This window comes from Hemicordylus capensis, chromosome 13, assembly GCF_027244095.1.
Source record: "Hemicordylus capensis ecotype Gifberg chromosome 13, rHemCap1.1.pri, whole genome shotgun sequence".
In the NCBI taxonomy this organism is placed as follows: domain Eukaryota; kingdom Metazoa; phylum Chordata; class Lepidosauria; order Squamata; family Cordylidae; genus Hemicordylus; species Hemicordylus capensis.
In genome coordinates, this window is record NC_069669.1 from 732227 (window position 1) to 749599 (window position 17373).

General features: G+C 53.9%; 1 protein-coding gene across 2 annotated transcripts in view; it reads right to left on the reverse strand.

Annotated features, from left to right (window-relative positions):
• Positions 1-2059: 2059 nt before the first annotated feature.
• Positions 2060-17373, reverse strand: part of PRKCB (protein kinase C beta) — a 126122-nt gene continuing 110808 nt past the window's right edge. Inside the window, exon 17 of one of the 2 annotated variants that reach the window (XM_053276102.1) lies at positions 2060-4671. In XM_053276102.1, coding sequence (XP_053132077.1) covers positions 4519-4671 — 153 coding nt within the window. In that variant the 3' untranslated portion in view covers positions 2060-4518. Of the gene's footprint in view, positions 4672-9895; positions 12395-17373 lie in introns of those variants that run through there. The other variant, XM_053276101.1, reaches the window with a different exon arrangement.

Below are 17373 nucleotides of genomic sequence, written 5' to 3' on the forward strand. Positions count from 1 at the left end.
GGACAGGTCATGCTAGCCGCCTCTGAATACCAGTGGCAGGGGAGCAACAGCAGGATAGAGGGCATGCCCTCAGCTCTTGCCTTTGGGCTTTGCAGAGGCATCTGATGGGCCACTGTATGAAACAGGATGCTAGACTAGATAGACCCTCTTGGACCTGATCCAGCAGGTCTGTTCTTATGTTCTTAAGACCGGCTCTCCTCCCTAAATGGAGGAGCAAAATCAAAAGAGGCCTGCAGGGCCTGCAATGAAGACACGTCCCTTTGAAATGGGGCTGTGTGATGGGTCAGGATGCAAAATGGGTTCCTGGCCAAGAAAATAGATTTTGTGTTGCTCTGAGACGTTGCTTTCCTTGCCAACGGGGTGGACCCCTTCCTGCTTCCTTTGCTTCCCTGACTTCAGCAGAAGAGGGGAGCCTCTCCCAAGTTCACAGCTGATTGGCTCATTTCTCCCAGGAAGCACCTCAGGCAGGTGTTGCAAGAAAAGCAGCAAGATTGGTTTACTAATGGGCTGAGGGGGCAATCCAGAATCGATCTGGAGAGAGAGGGGGAGGGAGGGAGGGAGAAAGGTTGTCTAGCAAAATAGCTGCCGATCTTCATGGGTGGTTAGCGTGTCATTCAGTGGCTGCCGTGGCCCCCTTTACCTGATGATTGAGGTTTCAGTCGATACCATAGGCACTGCAGTGTGATGACAAGGCTGGTGGCTGTTGGGGATGAGGGGCCCCATATATCTGGGGACCCCTGCCCCCCCCAGCTTTGGGAGCTGTGTGTGCCCCTGATTTTTGGTCACGTGCAAGTAAAAAGCAAGGTAGGAAGTGTGCTAAGCGCCAGCTGGGGAGGCTGAGCGTGCCCTGCCCAGATCCCATCCCCAGCTTTAGAAAGAAGTGGGAGGGGAAACTGCCCTGCCCGTTAGCAGATGAGGACCACACTCCCTGCCCCACCTCTGCCTTGCTTTTCACTCACACACTATGGGGAACTGGGAGCCTCCACAGCTCCCAAGGCGGCGGGGGGGGGGAGGCTTGTCCTCCCCACTTAACTGCCATGTGAACAAGCCTTTTGTCTCGCAAAAGCGGCTGCACAGAATGGCTCTAGAAAAAGCAGGGAACTGATGCCTTCTGTGATGACACAGCAGCTCAGATAATGGCAAAGTGAGGCTCCTGGACATGAGGCAGGCAGAAGCTCCACCACGGAGATCTTAGCCACATGAGGCTGTTGGTATCATATTTTTCCGAATCCAAGATGAGGTTTCTCTCCCCCAGTTCTTCCTTGTTGAATATGGTGGGTGGTGGGGGGGAAGGGCCATCTTGAATTCAGAGTCTTCTTTCCTTTGAGTAAATGCAGGTATAACCTATATTTAACCTCTGCCTTTGAAAGCATCATCTCCGCCTTCTATTTGGGTAAATATGGTATATAGGAAAATAAGAAGTGCGAGTGGATACCCAAGTCCCACCAAGGCAAATGCTGCAGGAATGGATAGCTGGATAAATCCAAATGCATGAAAGGCCATTTCAAACGATGGGAGGGTTCTGCTTCCCAAGAGGGGTTGGTGGCTGGCAGACCCAACTCAGGGCCATGATCCTATGAAGCTCAGTTTTATCCAGCTCAGGAGAGCACAAGGCTTGGCAGAATGGAAACCAGGATGCCCTCAGAGCTGTCACCTGAGCTCTGTGTGCGCGTGTGTGTGCGCGCGTGCTACTGAAGCCTTCTGGGCACAGTCCAGGAAATGAGAGCCCAACCCTGATGCAAAAGGCCAGGTTTGCACTGGCCACTCTCTGAACTGAATCCTGGGTCCCTATGCCACCACCAGACCTGCACTGGTGTTCAAAGCTGGTCTCAAGAAACTTGGTGCAGTCAAGGAGGATCTGTGCAGCCCTTGATCCTCTTCTAGTCCAGCAACCTGGTTGAAAAGGAGGCTGATTGCCACTGACCAGGGGGCTGAACCACAGAGGAGCCTTGAAGGGGCATCTCCAAGGCCAGGAAGCCGGCTCTGGGCTTCAGAGGGTGGACATTTGCATGTGAAAGCAAGCACAGACAGGAAAGAGTCACTTGGCTGCACAGCCGTCTTAACTCCATAGCAATATATTTGAAAGAAAGGTACATGCTTGGAAACTCAATGACGTGTCCACAGAAGGGTTTAAGGCGGCCTTGGGCAGAAACACTGGAGTCATAGAAAATAACATCATGTCACTGAAATGACAGCAGAACCTACCCCAATCTTAGCCCAATGCAAAACTTCTCATAATAGCAACTCTCTTTTCAGCTGGTACAATTTGCAGTTTTATTTCTCTCCTTCTACAGCACTTGCTCAGGAGTACAGAAGAAGAGGAGGAAAGCAGACCTGTCCGTGCCAGTCCTGATGGGGAGACCCTGTCTGGTCCAGGGTTGGCCTTCAGCTGTTGTTGGACCACAACTCCCATCCTCCCTAGCCACAACAAATTGTGGCTGAGGATGATGGGTGTTGTAGTCCAACAGCTCAGAGTGCTTCAGCTTGGCCAACTCTGGTCTAGCCTGAAGAGCAAGGAAGTGGGTCAGAGACCTCAAAGAAGCCGGCATTCGCTTCTTTCCATCTTCTATATGGAGGTGTGGGGGAGTCTCACTCGTGAATCGGACGCTTCCCTCCAGGACGGATCGCTTGAAAAGATGCCCTGGAAACCAAGGGCTGAATTGTATGCTCTGTGAAGAAGTGTGGCGTTCATGATAGCAGATGTGCTTGTTGTTGTTGTTGTTTTAAATCAGAGTTATGGTGTGTGTGTGTGTGTGAGAGAGAGAGAGAGAGAGAGGGAGAGGGAGGCTTCAACAGCATGCCCCTGCCCCCAGTTGCAAACCAGCTGCCCCCCCACCCCCTGGGCCCCAAGGGGGGGAAACAGCAGCCAAGGGCGGTCTCTGATACAGATCAGGGCTATAGCAGGGACAAAGGATCAGGGCCCCATCCCACATGCTGATGTGCTAACCGACACCTGTCCCCCAGCGCTTATTTAGAAAAAAGCACACCCGTCCTAATCTCCTGTCCTTTGTACCTATCTGCCTGCCTGTCTTTCTGTCTGCCTGTCTATTTGTCTATCGATCCATCCATCTATCCATCTGATTTTAGATCCCTTTGCAGATTGGAAGCCCAGTCCAGAAAAACAGCTGGCAAGTGTAATCGGGGACACTCCGTGCTTGCACACAGGCTGCAACTCATGAAGAACCCACCCCCACCCCCAGCACCTCCTGCCCCCAACCCTAACCGGCTTCATCCCCAATGAAAGTCCATCTCTCCTGGCTCTGCTCTCCCAGTCGGCACCCTCTCTCTTCCAGCCATGAGGAGGATGCTGAAACTGTTGATTAAAAATACCAGCAGAATTTTTAAAATAACATTCTGTGTTCTTAAAAAAATTATACACATGGTTTTGTATTACTAATTGAGAAAAGAGCAAGGCCTGGAAACAGGAAGCCAAAATGCTGGGAGAAATCAATCACATTAATATCCAGATCATAACAGAGGAGAAGTCCCACCCATCAGAAGCAAGCCTCTCCAGGATTTCCTTCCTCTTGTGGGCACAGCTGCCATTTCTAAACCATACACCAATCTCACCTGGGCGGCTGTGCCTTGGCTGAATGCTAGCAGTTCCTCCAGAACCTATCACTTCCAAGAGTTTGTTTAAAAAATGGAATTCCTCAAACAGCACCATTAAAACTGCAAACTGTCCCAGTGATTTAAAAATGCTGCCTCATTATTATTATTGTTATTATCTCTTGCTTTGCTTACAAAAATTTGCTTCAAATTACAAGAACTGGAACAGAAACCCCTTACTGAAGTCCTCTGCCTGTATACGGATGATTGTTCTAAAATGCGTTCACAGTAAACTAGAGGGGAAGACAGATTCACTGCAGATTTCAAGAGAGGCGAGTCTAGGAAGCAATTCTTCACACCAACGGGTTGACTTGGTCTAGTCCAGACTTGAACAGAGAAAGAATGTTCTTTTAAGACAAGATCACAGTCGTTGAGAAGCTGCGGCACAACCGTTGAGAATATCGACCATGCTTAGCATTCCAAGAAGACAAGAAACATCTGCATCTCCGTTTCAGAGAAATTTGAAAATTACAAAGACTGTAGTCAATTTGGCATTTTGAGACAATACTCGGACATGTTTCAAAACTCTATTGGGAGCCACTGGTTGGTTGGAGGGTCTAGCAATGCTACCTCTTGGCTGATGACTCCAAGAACAAACTCAATACATATATGTGTGTGAATGAATATATATATATATATATATATATATATATATATATATATATATATATATATATATATATCGCACACACACACACACACACACAACGGATGTATGGATCAAGCTAGCCATTTGTACACACACAGGAACAACCACCTAAGACAAGAGGGCACCTCTTTTCCTATGAGGGCATGTGGATGTATGAATAGATGCACCATTAACCCCGGAAGACTAGTGTCAAGACTATATACAAGGCAATCTGGAGTTCAGACCTGTAAAGACAAAGGCGGGAACATTTGCCATGTTGCCTAGACATGAATGACAAACTCAGGGTTAGTGTAGGAGAATCCCGCAAACTCATTCTGGTCCAAGTTCATGATGAAGAGTTTGTCTGTGGGTGTGAGTTCCACTGGCTGCCTCGTGAACTCTTTATCGAAGTTGGAAGTATCACGTTTGTCTTTCTGTTGGACGGAAAGCACAAAATTAAACACAGAAGGGATAAGCCAATGAAATCCCAGCCAGGCAGCTGCTTGAATCACACCAGCCTCAAAAGCCTCCAAGTAGCCAACATCATGCCCACAGACTGCCATGAATCCCTGGGATAGAGTGGACTCTCCCTCCCTCCCCCACCCCACAAGACATGGACCCCTCAGCATCCTAGCCAAGAGTCATGATCCAGGTGCACACACCACAGTGCAACCACCGAGGGGTTCTCTCAGTGCCTTGTTCAGCAGCAGCAGCAGTCACTGCTGGACCCTGAAAAGATCTTTTACAGCCCACCCCCGGAGTTAGTGCTTTTCACAGCCCAAGCCGCTGCAATTTTATTGATGCCCAGTTCAAACATTACATTGTATGTGTGCATACAGGTGTCTGCAGACATGTATGAGACCCCTATAGACATGCATAACAACCATTGTATTGCATTATTTATATTATTAAAAGATAATGCGTTAATAAAACCAAAAGAGTTTGGCACCCTGAGAACCACTGAAAGCCAAGCTCAAGCTAATGTCTGTGTGCAGACAAACTTTCTGTCTGGCTCAAGGCCTAAGAGGTTTCTGACTTTCCAAAGTTCTTGGGCAGGAGCTGGCATTAAAGGAGACACATTCAGGTAGTGGCAGCATTTATCCCGGGAGTATATTTGCGGGACAGCAAAGTGACAGAGAGCAGCACAGAGGAAGGACATGTGTCCACCTGGAATGCTACTGAATGCCCGGAGAAAGCTGCTACCTAGAGGGGTCAGAAAGGTTACAAACCAAAAGTCTCTTGCATCTAGTACCGTTAATGTTGCAAATCAGATCAAGACATAAATGTGGAGTATCATGCAAGAGCTTCACCAAGACACAGATTTGTAATACAAAGTTAGGAAATGCCTCTGGGCAAACATCTCCTAAAGCACCACCAAGAGGGTGGGATGGAAATGCCTTCTGCCAAGGCAGGCCACAGGTGCACGTAGCCCAGGGCTGTCTCTTCTGGCCAGCTCTCAAGCAGAAAGTGGGCTATCCTGTCACCTGCTAGTCTCTCTGGCCTCCTTGTAGCTGGAGGTGCCAGGGCTCCGTCTTCGGGCGAAGCATTGCTCTACCCCAGAGCTATGGTTCCCCCTGGAAGGTTCAGAACACCTCCTTGGAGCGGAGGCAAATGGCACCATCTGCATTCCAAAGGGGCTTTGGGCAGAGCTTGTTGGACACAGAAGGGCTCTTGTGTGGCTCCCTTTCACTGCAGTGGGATGGGGGCAGGAGAAAGGCCTGGTGCCTTGACTGCCGGCTAAGCTTCAGTGTGCCAAGCAGCACAGGGGATTTCACCTCACTGAGACAGCAAACCGGTCTCTCCTGGGAAAGGTATGGAGTTTCACCTTTTGGAGGGGGCGGGGGAGAGGCTTCCTTCCAATTCAAGACGTGCAACAAATGTCAGGCCTCCAGCTAAGGAGGGTCCAAACCGCTGTTTCTATGGGAGGCTGACGATCTCCAAAGGAGGCTCAGCTGCCTCTGCTTCCCAGCAGCAGCAGCTCGGGGTGGGGTCCTCTCCCACTTCCTGCCCCACCCAAGAGCTCTGCTGCCTGCAGGTGGTTAACTGTGCTGCTCTATCTGATGAATGGCCAGCCTGCAGGCCGTGCAGCCAGGAGAGGAGCCACCTGGGCTGCTACCAGGAAGCCACCTGGGCAGCTTTGGCACACGCACACACACACACGCTTGCCTAGTGTGGAGGAGAGCAGAAGCTGGGAAGGGTGGGGGTGGAAGCAGAGCTTCACGCGCGCCTGCCAAGAGCCTCCTGCCTCCCATCTCCGTCTCCATGATGATGGATGCCTCCTCCTCCTCCTCCTCCTCCGACAGCTCCATGGTGCCTTGGAGTGAGGATGCAGCCGGTCTGCTTGCTGTGCGTGGGGAGGCCAGAGAGCCGCTCAGCCGCCAGGCCCCCCTCCCAGGCAGCACAGCCCCACCTGCCTCTTTACGGAGGAGAGGCTACCAGGAGGCCACCCCTGAAGTCGTGGGCAGAGAGGGGGCCTCGAGGATCCGCAGCGGGCCCTTGGGAGGGCCTTTGGCAGCCACTCTGCGACACCCACTCTGGAGGCTGACCTTGCTGCTGGCCTCCCCAGACGTCCAGTGTGGCCCAGAAGATGGAGGGCTGGCTTGGATCTGGGAGACTCCCCTCCACCCAGTGCAGGTCCGAGAAGCTGGTGGTGAGCTCTCCAGCTTCCCTATCCCAGCAGATGCCTGACTCGGGGAGAAGCAAGGAGGGCATCCCACGAGAGAAGCTCCACGAGCGCATGCAGCCAACGGCCACGGCTGCAGGAGGTAAAAGCGCCCTTTGTTTCCGGATGAGGCCCACCGGAGGCCTCCTTCACACACCAAGGGCAAGGTCTCTTCTCCGACAGCACTTGCCTTCTGCCGTCCTTACGATGATTTAAAGCCATTTAATATCTGCAGCTCCTTCAAAACCATCGACGTGCCTCCATGGACTAATCTAACCAGCTAATCGACGCCATGCGGCTGTGCAATTATCTCCCTTTGCTTGTTGAGCAGCGAGCAGGGACATTTGGGCCACCAGCAGACGCCACGGCAGAGACAGGACGCTCTTCCCACGGACACCTGCGTGGAGGGTGGCTTCTCAGCCAGGCTGGCCGGCTTGGGGTCTTCTAGGCCCCCTCCCCTGCCTTGTTCTCTCACAGCAGCAGCTGCTTCTGTACGACATGGTAGCGTGCTCCGTATTTTGCCTAGCTTTTCCTGCCTGCATTTGCCTTTATCATAAGCTGCTGTGTGCTTCTTTTACTTGGGGAAGGCCAGGTGGACACGAGGAATCTAACACAGCTATGCAGCAATCAGTAGCAGCTCACCCGGAGGAGCTGGGGCACGCCAAAGGAGACCCAGCCGCCTCGGTTTCCCAAGGAGGGTCTGGGCGGCTCCCCGCTCCCCCATGCTGCCTGCCTGCAGGCTGGCCATTCATCCGGCAGAGCTGCATGGTGAAGCGCACAGCTCTCCCTGACACACAGCCAGCCTGCAGGCAGCGCAGCTCTGGGAGGGGGCGGGGAGGGGGGGCACCTGAGCTGTTGCTGGGAAGCAGAGGCCGCTGCGCCTCCTCGGTGCTCCCCTGGCTCTCAAGGAAGAGCTGCTGCTGGCAACAACTGAAGACCCCTCCTGGGCAACTGGGCCGCCCTTAAGAAACAGGCAAAGCCAGGGGGACAAGCTATATCCAAACCCCAAAAGCCAGCTGTGGGTCCCAAACAGTGGTCCCTCTATCAGGGATCCCCAGATGTCGGTGACTACAACTCCCAGCTGCAATAGCCCTTGCTTGGGGATTCTGGGAGTTGTAGTCCACAACATCTGGGAATCCCTCTTGGAGGGAACCCTGCCTGGCCCCAAACTTCAGGCTGCAACGAAAAGGATGCCAAGAGACTGCTCAGGGAACCCAGTGGCCCAGGGACTGCTCCTGAAGGAAGGGAGGGGGGGGCTCCTGGGCCACCCCTCTCCATGAATGGCCCTGAGGAGGCCGCCTCCTGCATAGGGTCCCCCCCACCCCACTCCGCACCCTCTTCCCATTCATCCTACAGAAGCAGGCCTCCAAACGAACTCTTTTCCGGAATCTGGAGGCGCCGCCGTGAGATTAATTGCGCCGAAGCGTCTCTCTCCCTCACAAAAGCTGCCAATTGCTCCCAGTGCCAGATGCCCCCAGAGGGAAGCCGTGGGTTGCTGGTGACTCACGCACCCAGTGGCCACATGCTGCCTGACGCAGAGGCGCTTGGGGGGGTGGGCAGCCAAAGAAGCCTCTCCCAGAAAACCCCGCGGAGGGCTTGGAAGAGCCCACCGAGAAAGGCTGCTTGCTTTGCTTTGCTGCAGGAGGAGGAGGAGGAGGAGGAGGAGGAGGCAGCCACTCAGTGGCGACAGGCCCCTGGACTGGGTAAATGGGCCCCCCAGCTGCCTGCTCTCGTCCTCTGCACATTCCTGAAGATTTGGCGGCAGAAGGATGTGCCTCCGTCTTCTGCTGCTGGATGCCTCCGTCTTGGTTCAGACACTTACAGAGCAGGAATGTGGAATCCATCGGTTCCACAAAGGACAATGCTTATTGGACCACCCAGATTTCCACAGCTTGCCTAACTAGTGTTGACTGTGAAGCCCATTGTGTGAATCCAGTCCAGTTGACTGTCAACTCAGAATTGCTGCACAGGTCAACGCGGGTTGGGGGCGCGGGAGTGAGGAGAGAAGGTCCACCTGGATCCATCCCAAAGTGGTCAAAACGTTATGATGATGTGGGCTGATGTACCCCAAGGGCAGGGATTGCAGCCAGGTAGGTTCCACACATCGCTTGTAGCGTGCCTGTTTCGCATACAGCACCTTTGGGTCAATTCGGTTCTCTAAGAAGCTGCTCATGAGTCCAGAGCCCTAAAGGAATCTCTGCCTTTCAGGTTTCCAGCCCATTTCATTAGGGACTGATTGTGCAAGAAGAAGAAGGTGGCTTTGCTCATTAAGTAGTTGGTTGGTCCTTCCACTCAGAGCTTCCCAGAAACTTGGCTGAAATTTTCCACAAGTGTGAAATTCAGCAACATTTCTGGTTCTGAAACCTGGATCTGAAAGCTGAAATTTCAGTTTGGGGGCTTTTCAGATATTATACTTGAAATCTGGTGTCGCCATGCATTTCTATACAAAATAATCTTAAGGTCTTGTTGATACATTTTCAAATTCACCAAGTTCAGGATTTCACTTGCCAGGTTCAATAGATTAGAGCCTGCATTTCTACAACAATTACACATTTAAGAGAATTCATACATAGCAATGTCTTCAGATTTGAACTATATAAAACTTTGCAAGCACATCTGAGTTGAGATTTTGGCTTGAGAATTAACTCCCCCCTCCAAATTATTTCCTTCAGTCATCCCCGAACCAGCAGCAGCTCAGCTGAACAAGCAGTACTTTGGGTTGGTCCTCTTTCTCCCATGCTGCCCTCAGGCTGCCATTCGTCAGGTAGAGCTGCGTGGTTAACAGAGCCGTTCTACCAGACAAACGGCCCAGCCTGCAGGCAGCACATCTCTTGGGCAGGGCGGGAGAGAGAGGAGCCCCCCCCCCGCGAGAAGCAGAGGCAGCCGTGCCTCCTTGGGTGCCCCCTGGCTCGTTAGGACCAGCCGCTACTGCCCACAACACATCACTTGGGTGTTCCCTCGGTCCTCTTTGCAAATAAACTGAGGTTTCCTCAAAGCAAGATTTCTTACTTTTTATTTTATAATTGTATCTGGGGGGGAAATTGGCACATTAACAACTCAAAGCAAACTGGTAGGTGAACAGCCCCAAAACATGAGGTGGAGGAGAGTACAAAGGGAGAGACGGATGGACGGGCAGGGTCTCAAAAGGGCCCCCCCTTCTTTTGATGGGTGGACGGCTGCCAGAAATACAGAAAACTTAAAAATTCCAGCGGCAATTCTCTGTTATTCTCAGAAGAAGGTTAGTCGAGACAAAAATACTTTACAGTTTCAGTCAAGTTACACAAATACTGTTTGGACTTTAAATATCAGCTTAATTTTTAGTAAAATACTCAGTTTTTGACACACTTAAAGCGCAGTGGAACAGAAGGAATTTGTCATTTTGGCAACTGGACAAACAACTCCCCCCCCGCCCCCCCGCCACCAAATTTTAAGGAAAGAAGTCCACAAAAGTTTGTTAAGAAAATAACATAGAAGCCATGACATGGGTGATAGAGACTAGGATGACCATGGGCTTCAAAGCATCCCCAGGAACCCCCATCACCTCCTCTGCTTGCAAGCCACATCCGCAGTGTGGAGAGCCTGCAGGACTCCTGTGGGGAGAACGGACTTGAGCTGCTCTCCCCGCAGACAGGCACGGAGCCCACCCTGGGGGCTGGATCCACCACCCACACGGTGACCGGCTCTGTCACGGAGCCGGTAGGGGCGGTGGGGATGGGTTGCCTGGCCCCTGGAACTGTGCCAGGGCACCCTGCGTGATTGCGTGGGGCATTCTGGGGAGAACCCTGAGGCCGGGAGGCTTCCTGCAGCCTCCTGGTTGGGGGTCTACTCGTGAGTCATCACGGTGCAGAATATCTGGGAATCTAATAGGGATTCCCAGATGTTGATGACTACAACTCCCAGCATCCCCAGCTGCAATCCAGATCCAAGACTCCCACAGCTGGGGATGAGGAGGAACATAGGAAGCTGCTGAAAAGAGAGTCTGACCATTGGTCCATCTAGCTCAGTATTGTCTACACAGACCGGCAGCAGCCTCTCCAAGGTTGCAGGCAGGAGTCTCTCTCAGCCCTATCTTGGAGATGCTGCCAGGGAGGGAACTGGGAACCTTCGGCATGCAAGCAGGCAGGTGCTCTTCCCAGAGCGGCCCCATCCGCTCAGGGGAAGATCTCACAACGCTCACACATGGAGTCTCCCATTCAAATGCAAACCTGGGTGGACCCTGCTGAGCAAAGGGGTCCATTCATGCTTACTGCCACAATATCTAATCCGTCTAATCCACAGTGGTCTATTCTGACTGATCTGACTTGATCTCTCCAGGACCTCAAGCAGAGCAGAGGGGCTTGCTTCCCCTCACCGGCTCCTGGAGGCGCCAGAGACCAGCCCGCTTCTGCCTCCATGAGTGGATGAAGAAGAGGCCCTCTTCTCTGCCGTGAGTGGTGGCCATTCTCCCTGCTCCAGCCTGTATTCTGCCTCCTGAGCCTCACCGGCTCCAGTGGGCTTTATGAGCTGATCCACACCAAGTTGGCTCCAGGCCACCTGGAGAAACTCCAGCCTGCACTAGGCTGCCCATCAAGAGCATCTGTGGCAACGGGTGGGACTGTGAGTTTTTTGGCTGCCGCAGAAACAGCTATGGGCCGTCCTTGTGTTCAGCCTGGATTTGCACGAGGCTGCAGGAAAAATACAGCACCTTTATTTGCTTGAATAAATAAAAAGCAAATATCTTTTTAAAAATTTCATCTGTAGATTATATCATTAACCTGACGTCCACATGTGTGGAAGAGCCCACAGTCTGCCCTAGCCCTTTGGGGGCAGCAACTGTGGACAGAAAGAGAGTCTCAATGCGTGCCAGGAAGCAAAAGCTTCACCGTGCACCGTGCCAAGGCAACCACGTCCAGTCCTTGTGCGCTCTTGGCCGAGAGGGTGGGTGGAGGAGGGAGCTTGCAGGACCCGGACGAGGCATGCAGCGAAGCCACAAGGCCAGGAGCCCCCGGGGGGCGTCCTCAGCCGGCTTTTGCGAGAAAGGGCTCTCTGCCAGCCCCGTGAGCCACCCAGACCACTGGAGGCCACCAGCTCGAAGCGACCTTGGACCCCTGGGCACGACACGGCCACAGCTCTCACCCACGTGCCTGAGGAGGGAGGGAAGGAAGGGCCGAGAGATTCCTGCTGCACAGGGCTTTGAAGCATGGTCATTCTAGTGTCACCCCAAAAGAAACTCAAAGCATGACGGCCAACGCTTGCAATGGAGGATGTCACAACAGCAGCCAGGACTGGATGGTAAGGGGGACGTGAGGAGGCAGAGGAGGAGGAGGAGGAGGAGGAGGATGGTCTACAGTGGCTACTTAGCTCTTGACTTCAGGCTTAAAAAACTCAGAGTTAACAAAGGAAAATCCTTCGAATTCTGATTGGTCAATGTTCCTGATGACTTCCTGGTCAGGTGGTGTTAAGACAGGTGGGTGGCGGGTGAAAAACCGGTCGAAGTTTTCAGCATTCCGTCCACACTATGAGAGGGGAAGAAAAGAACTCATGGTAGGTGGCAAAATGAAAAAAAGAGAAAGCCCCCAATGCAGAAGTCGGAATGCGGCTGGCTGCGCCCCCCGCCCCCCGCCTTGGTCAGGCAAAGTTTCCCAGAATGAGCAGCAAGATGAGAGAAAGCAAAAAGAAACGATGCAAAATACTTCTGATTCCTTTGGCAGAAGGCTGACCCTGATGGCAGCCGCTGAGGGTTGGGTCATGGAGGGGCGGGCAGCAGGGTGGGGGGCGCGTGGCAGAGAAGCTGTCAGCTGGCCGCTTGGCAAGTAATTGGGGGAGGAGGATGGGATGAGCAGGGAATTACTTGTGGAGCTGCTCTGCCAGCTGCATGCAATACCGTACCTGTCCAGAATGAGCCACATGCATGGGGCGGGGGGAGGATGGCGTCGCTCGGAGTTTGGAAAACAAAATCACACTGGTTTACTGAGAAGGCGTCTCCAACAGGCTCCTCCCACCACGATCAGGCTCCGCCCCCGCTCCGGCTGCACCCAGCCCCCTCCCACTGGCTGGCAATAGCAGCTCGGCCTACGGGGCTGGCCGGGGAGGCGGCAAAGGAGGCACAGGAGGGAGGGCCTCTGGTTTCCGGCAGCAGCTCAGGTGGGTGGCCATTCCTTAGGCGGAGCGGAGTGCAGACTGACCACTCGTCAGGTAGAGCCAGCCTGCAGGCAGGGCGGGAGGAAGAGAAGCTACCCGAGGCTGCCAGGAAGCAGAGGCAGCTGCACCTCCTTTGCTGCTCCTTAGGACGATTTGCTACCCCCAGCTGGTTCAATGTCAGGGACAAAAGCGAGGACTCTGCCTGGCGACACCTGCGTGCACTGAGCACCGGCCCCCTCCCCTGGTGGTCCCATCACGCTTCCTGCAGGTTACAGCCAGAGGAGGGGGATCTGGGCAGGAAGCTCTCTCTCGGGTGGTCCTCGCCCACCAGCTGCCTGTGGGAAGCCCGAGGGCCTTGGAGGGGGGACAGACACAAGCCCACCCCACGGTGACACGTTGCCTGCTCCGCGCGGACAGTTTGCACTCAGCGGGCCCCGTCAAGAGCCCTCCTCTCGCTGATCATCGTTTGCCCAGAGCAGGATCGGAAGGGCTGGGTTCCCTCCTGGGCCACCGGGCTCCTCCTGCCATGGCCCTCGGCAGCCACCTGGCCCAACCTGCCAGCTTGGTCGCCTGGAGAGTGCCCAGATGCCAGACCGTACCTCGGAAGCCGAGGCAGGGAGCTATTAATAGCACACAAACATCTCAGACGGTGTTTGACTCTGCCGACCAAAGGCCCTGTCTGCTCCAGGAGGAATCAAAATTAGCGGCTTTCCTTGAGTGGCGAGTGAGCGGCTCTTCTTATCAAAGCGGCCACAGAAGCAGCGGGTGCTGGGCGTGGCTCCCTCGGAAGGGCTGAGCATCATGTTTGTGCCTCTCTTTCCAAACTGGGCTCTGCAGAGAGAGCGCTCATCCCAGGCGGGAGGGGGCCGCCGCGGTATTTAACTTTCATTGGCAAAGAAACACAGATTTGCATTTTTAATCAACTTAACAGCAAGCTTTAAAAAATATATTAATTATTCAAGAAGGCAAACACTTGCAGATTGTCAGACCTCTTCAGTCCCCCATGATTGTCAGCTGGGAGCCTGGAGGGGCAGGCTAGGATTGGAAGGGGCTCAGGCAGCCCCTCTTCTGCACCTCCCCCAGTTCCAGAATCCCCGTCTCGAGCGATGGGGGCCAGCACTGTACACCCAGCAGTCCTCCAAAAGTGGCTGCACCACTGATTTGCAAAAGGACACAGCGACAGTGCAGCAGTTTCATTCCCAAACCTCTTCCCAGAGATCCCTGACATGGAGCGTGTCCTTTCCCCAGCTGCTGAGCGGACCTTTCCAGTGAGTTGTCCACCACAAGCCCAAGATTCCAATCCTGGTCAGTCACCGACAGCTCCAACCTGGGGGGTTTGGGGTTTGGGTTGCCCAAATGTGCATCCCTTTGCGCTTACTTACCCCGAGCAGCATTTGCCATTTTGTTGCCCACTCGCTCAGGTTGGAGAGCTCAGCCTCCACCCTGGAGCAGAAATGGGACCGGAGGCCAGGGCAGGCGGAGCGGGCAGCCAGCATTTCAACAAAACATGCACAAATTGCACCTCAGAGTCTCATTCGTGTTACTGTAAAGCTGGGCAACTGGCATGTGGGGGGGGGCACCCTGAGCTCTTCCAAGAGCTCCTCCCAGCATCTTCCTTGGGAACCAGGACGCGGGGATGCTGCAGCCACTTGCTTTGCGTGTCACCCAAATATCCAGAAGAGAGTCTCAAAGACGCTCGTCTCCTCTCACCGAATCTGACAGCAGCATGTCTCACAGAGGACAGCAGGCGCCCCCTGTGCCTTCTCCCCCAGCAGGCGCCCAGGCGGGCATCACCCCCCATCACAGTCCCTAAGACAAGACACCATCTGGGTGCCGGGCAGGAACATCCAGGGCGAGCCGAGAGGGGTTCCCAGTGGCTGCTCAGCACTGGTGGAGTCTCCCTCCTCCCCCCGCCCCTGGAGGTTTGTCAGGGAGCAGAACTGGGCTGGACAGGCTTCCTTCGTGGCAAAGTCAGTGCTCTCTAGCTGGGCAGGGAGCTGAAGGCTGCATTGGGTCTGTGTGTGGAGGGGAGGCATTTCAGAGCACACACAGTTCTTCCTTTTGCTCTGGGCTAGGCCACCTTACGTGGCGCAGCAGCGGGGAAATGCTTGGCTCACACGCAGAAGGTTGCCAGTTCAAATCCCCGCTGGTACTATATTGGGCAGCAGCAATATAGGAAGATGCTGAAAGGCATCCTCTCATACCGCGCAGGAGGAGGCAATGGTCAACCCCTCCTGTAGTCTACCAAAGACAACCACAGGGCTCTGTGTGGGCACCAGGAGTCAAAATCGACTTGATGGCACACTTTACCTTACCTTATCATAGGAGCCACTTTAGAGTCACAGTGGCTGGATGTTGGGAGCTGAAGCCCACCAACATCTGGAGAGCCAATGCTGGGGAGCCTTGCCCCAAAGGGACGTGCCCATCACATAGGGACACAGGGACATAGGAAGCTGCCATATGCTGAGTCAGACCCTTGGTCCATCTAGCTCAGTATTGTCTGCCCAGACTGGCAGCGGCTTCTCCCAGGTTGCAGGCAGGAATCTCTCTCTCAGCCCTATCTTGGAGATGCTGCCAGGGAGGGAACCTGCAACCTTCTGCTCTCCCCAGAGTGGCTCCATCCCCTAATAAGGGGAATATCTTACAGTGCTCATGCATCAAGTCTCCCATACATATGCAAACCAGGGTGGACCCTGCTTAGCTAAGGGGACAAGTCCTGCTTGCTCCTACAAGACCAGCTCTCCTCTCCTGGACCTCACCCTGGACCCAAACACCCTGACTACGTAAAACCTATTTGTTTACTCTGGCCTTTCAGGCTTTTAAAAACATTGTTTAATGGTTTTTAACTGTCTATTTGGCTTTGTAGTGATTGTTTTTACACGATCGAGTCGCAGGTTTTGTGCACCGCCTCGAGCCTTTTGGAGGGGGCAGAATACAAATGTAATAAAAATACTAGGCAGGGAACAGGATACTTGCCTGGGATCCCCTCAGAAAGGGAGACCTCATCTTAGTTGGCTTGACTGGGCTCAGAAGTGTCTGCAGGTGCCTGTGTGTGTGTGGAGCCCTGCCAGTGGGGAATGATCGGGGAGGGGAGCCCCACAGCGGGAGCGGCTCCTCCTCATGAGGGGGGCACCCAAAGGGGCACGGCTGCCTCTCCTCCTCCCGCCAGCGCCCCACTCTGCTGCAGCACGAATGAGAGCCCACACGCAGCTCTACCTGCTGGATGGGCAGCCCGCAGGCAGCAGCGTGGCCCTCAGGCGGGGTCGGGAAGAGAGAGGGGAGTCACTCGAGCTGTTGCCAGGGAGCAGAGGTGGCTACGCCTCCTTGGGTGCCCCCCCCCACCGCTCGTTAGGATGAGCCGCTGCTGGGACAGCCCCACAGGAAGCCTTGGAGGGCTCCCAGGAGGCAGGCGGTCCCTGTGCCATTCCTTGAAATGACCTTGACAGATGCTGCAGTGCACATTTGATCACCACGCCACGGTGCCTCCAGGGTCCGTGTTCTTGGCAAAATGTAATTCAGCTCCTGTCCGTTGTGTGAACGAGGAGTGACAATTGCTCCTTGTTCCTTGAAAGGTTGCGAGGCTCCTATCAGCACCAGCCACTTTGGCGCCCCAGCTGCACTCAACACAAACTCCTCTTTTCTTAATTGATGCAGCAGGCAGCCCTCCTCTCTCCAAAGGGGGTGATTCTCTCCCCCCCCCCCCCCGCCGCCGCCCTGCAAACACACGCACAAAACCCCTGAGCCAACAAGAGCTTTTTAGCAGGTTTTGCTTGTAAAGACAACGGACTCCCTGGCCTCTGCAAGCAGCCCTTCCAGTCTCTCTGAAGGGGCTCTCTCCAATCGGCCCCCTTTGAGGCTGGAGGGCATGCCTGAGAGAGAGAGAGAGAGAGAGAGAGAGAGAGAGAGAGAGAGAGAGAGAGATCTTATGGGCATTTCTGCAATTAACAAGAGCATTGGTGGTGGTGGTGGGGATCTGCCCATTTTAGTGCCACATTAATGTCCACCCAGAGCTCTCAAAATGGCCCTAAGGAGGTGGGGATTTATTCCACACAGGTTGCTAAAGAGACCTCTCTGATATTTATAGCCCGGGGCAAATTGGCCTTCTCCCCCTTTTTACTGTTGCTGATATAAAGCTGTCAGCTCAGAAAATAGCCTTTTTATTTTGCCAATACCAGTGCTCGCTTTCAAAGAGGCACAACACTCCTGGCCCACCCAAAGACCCCGTAAAACATTTCTCATCGATCCTGGCCGTATGACGGAAAAAACCAGGCTGGAACCTGAAGGGCGCTGGCTGCCTTCATTCCTGGAAGTGGCAGCTCCGAGCACTCCTCAGACAGACTTGCATCCCTCTGCC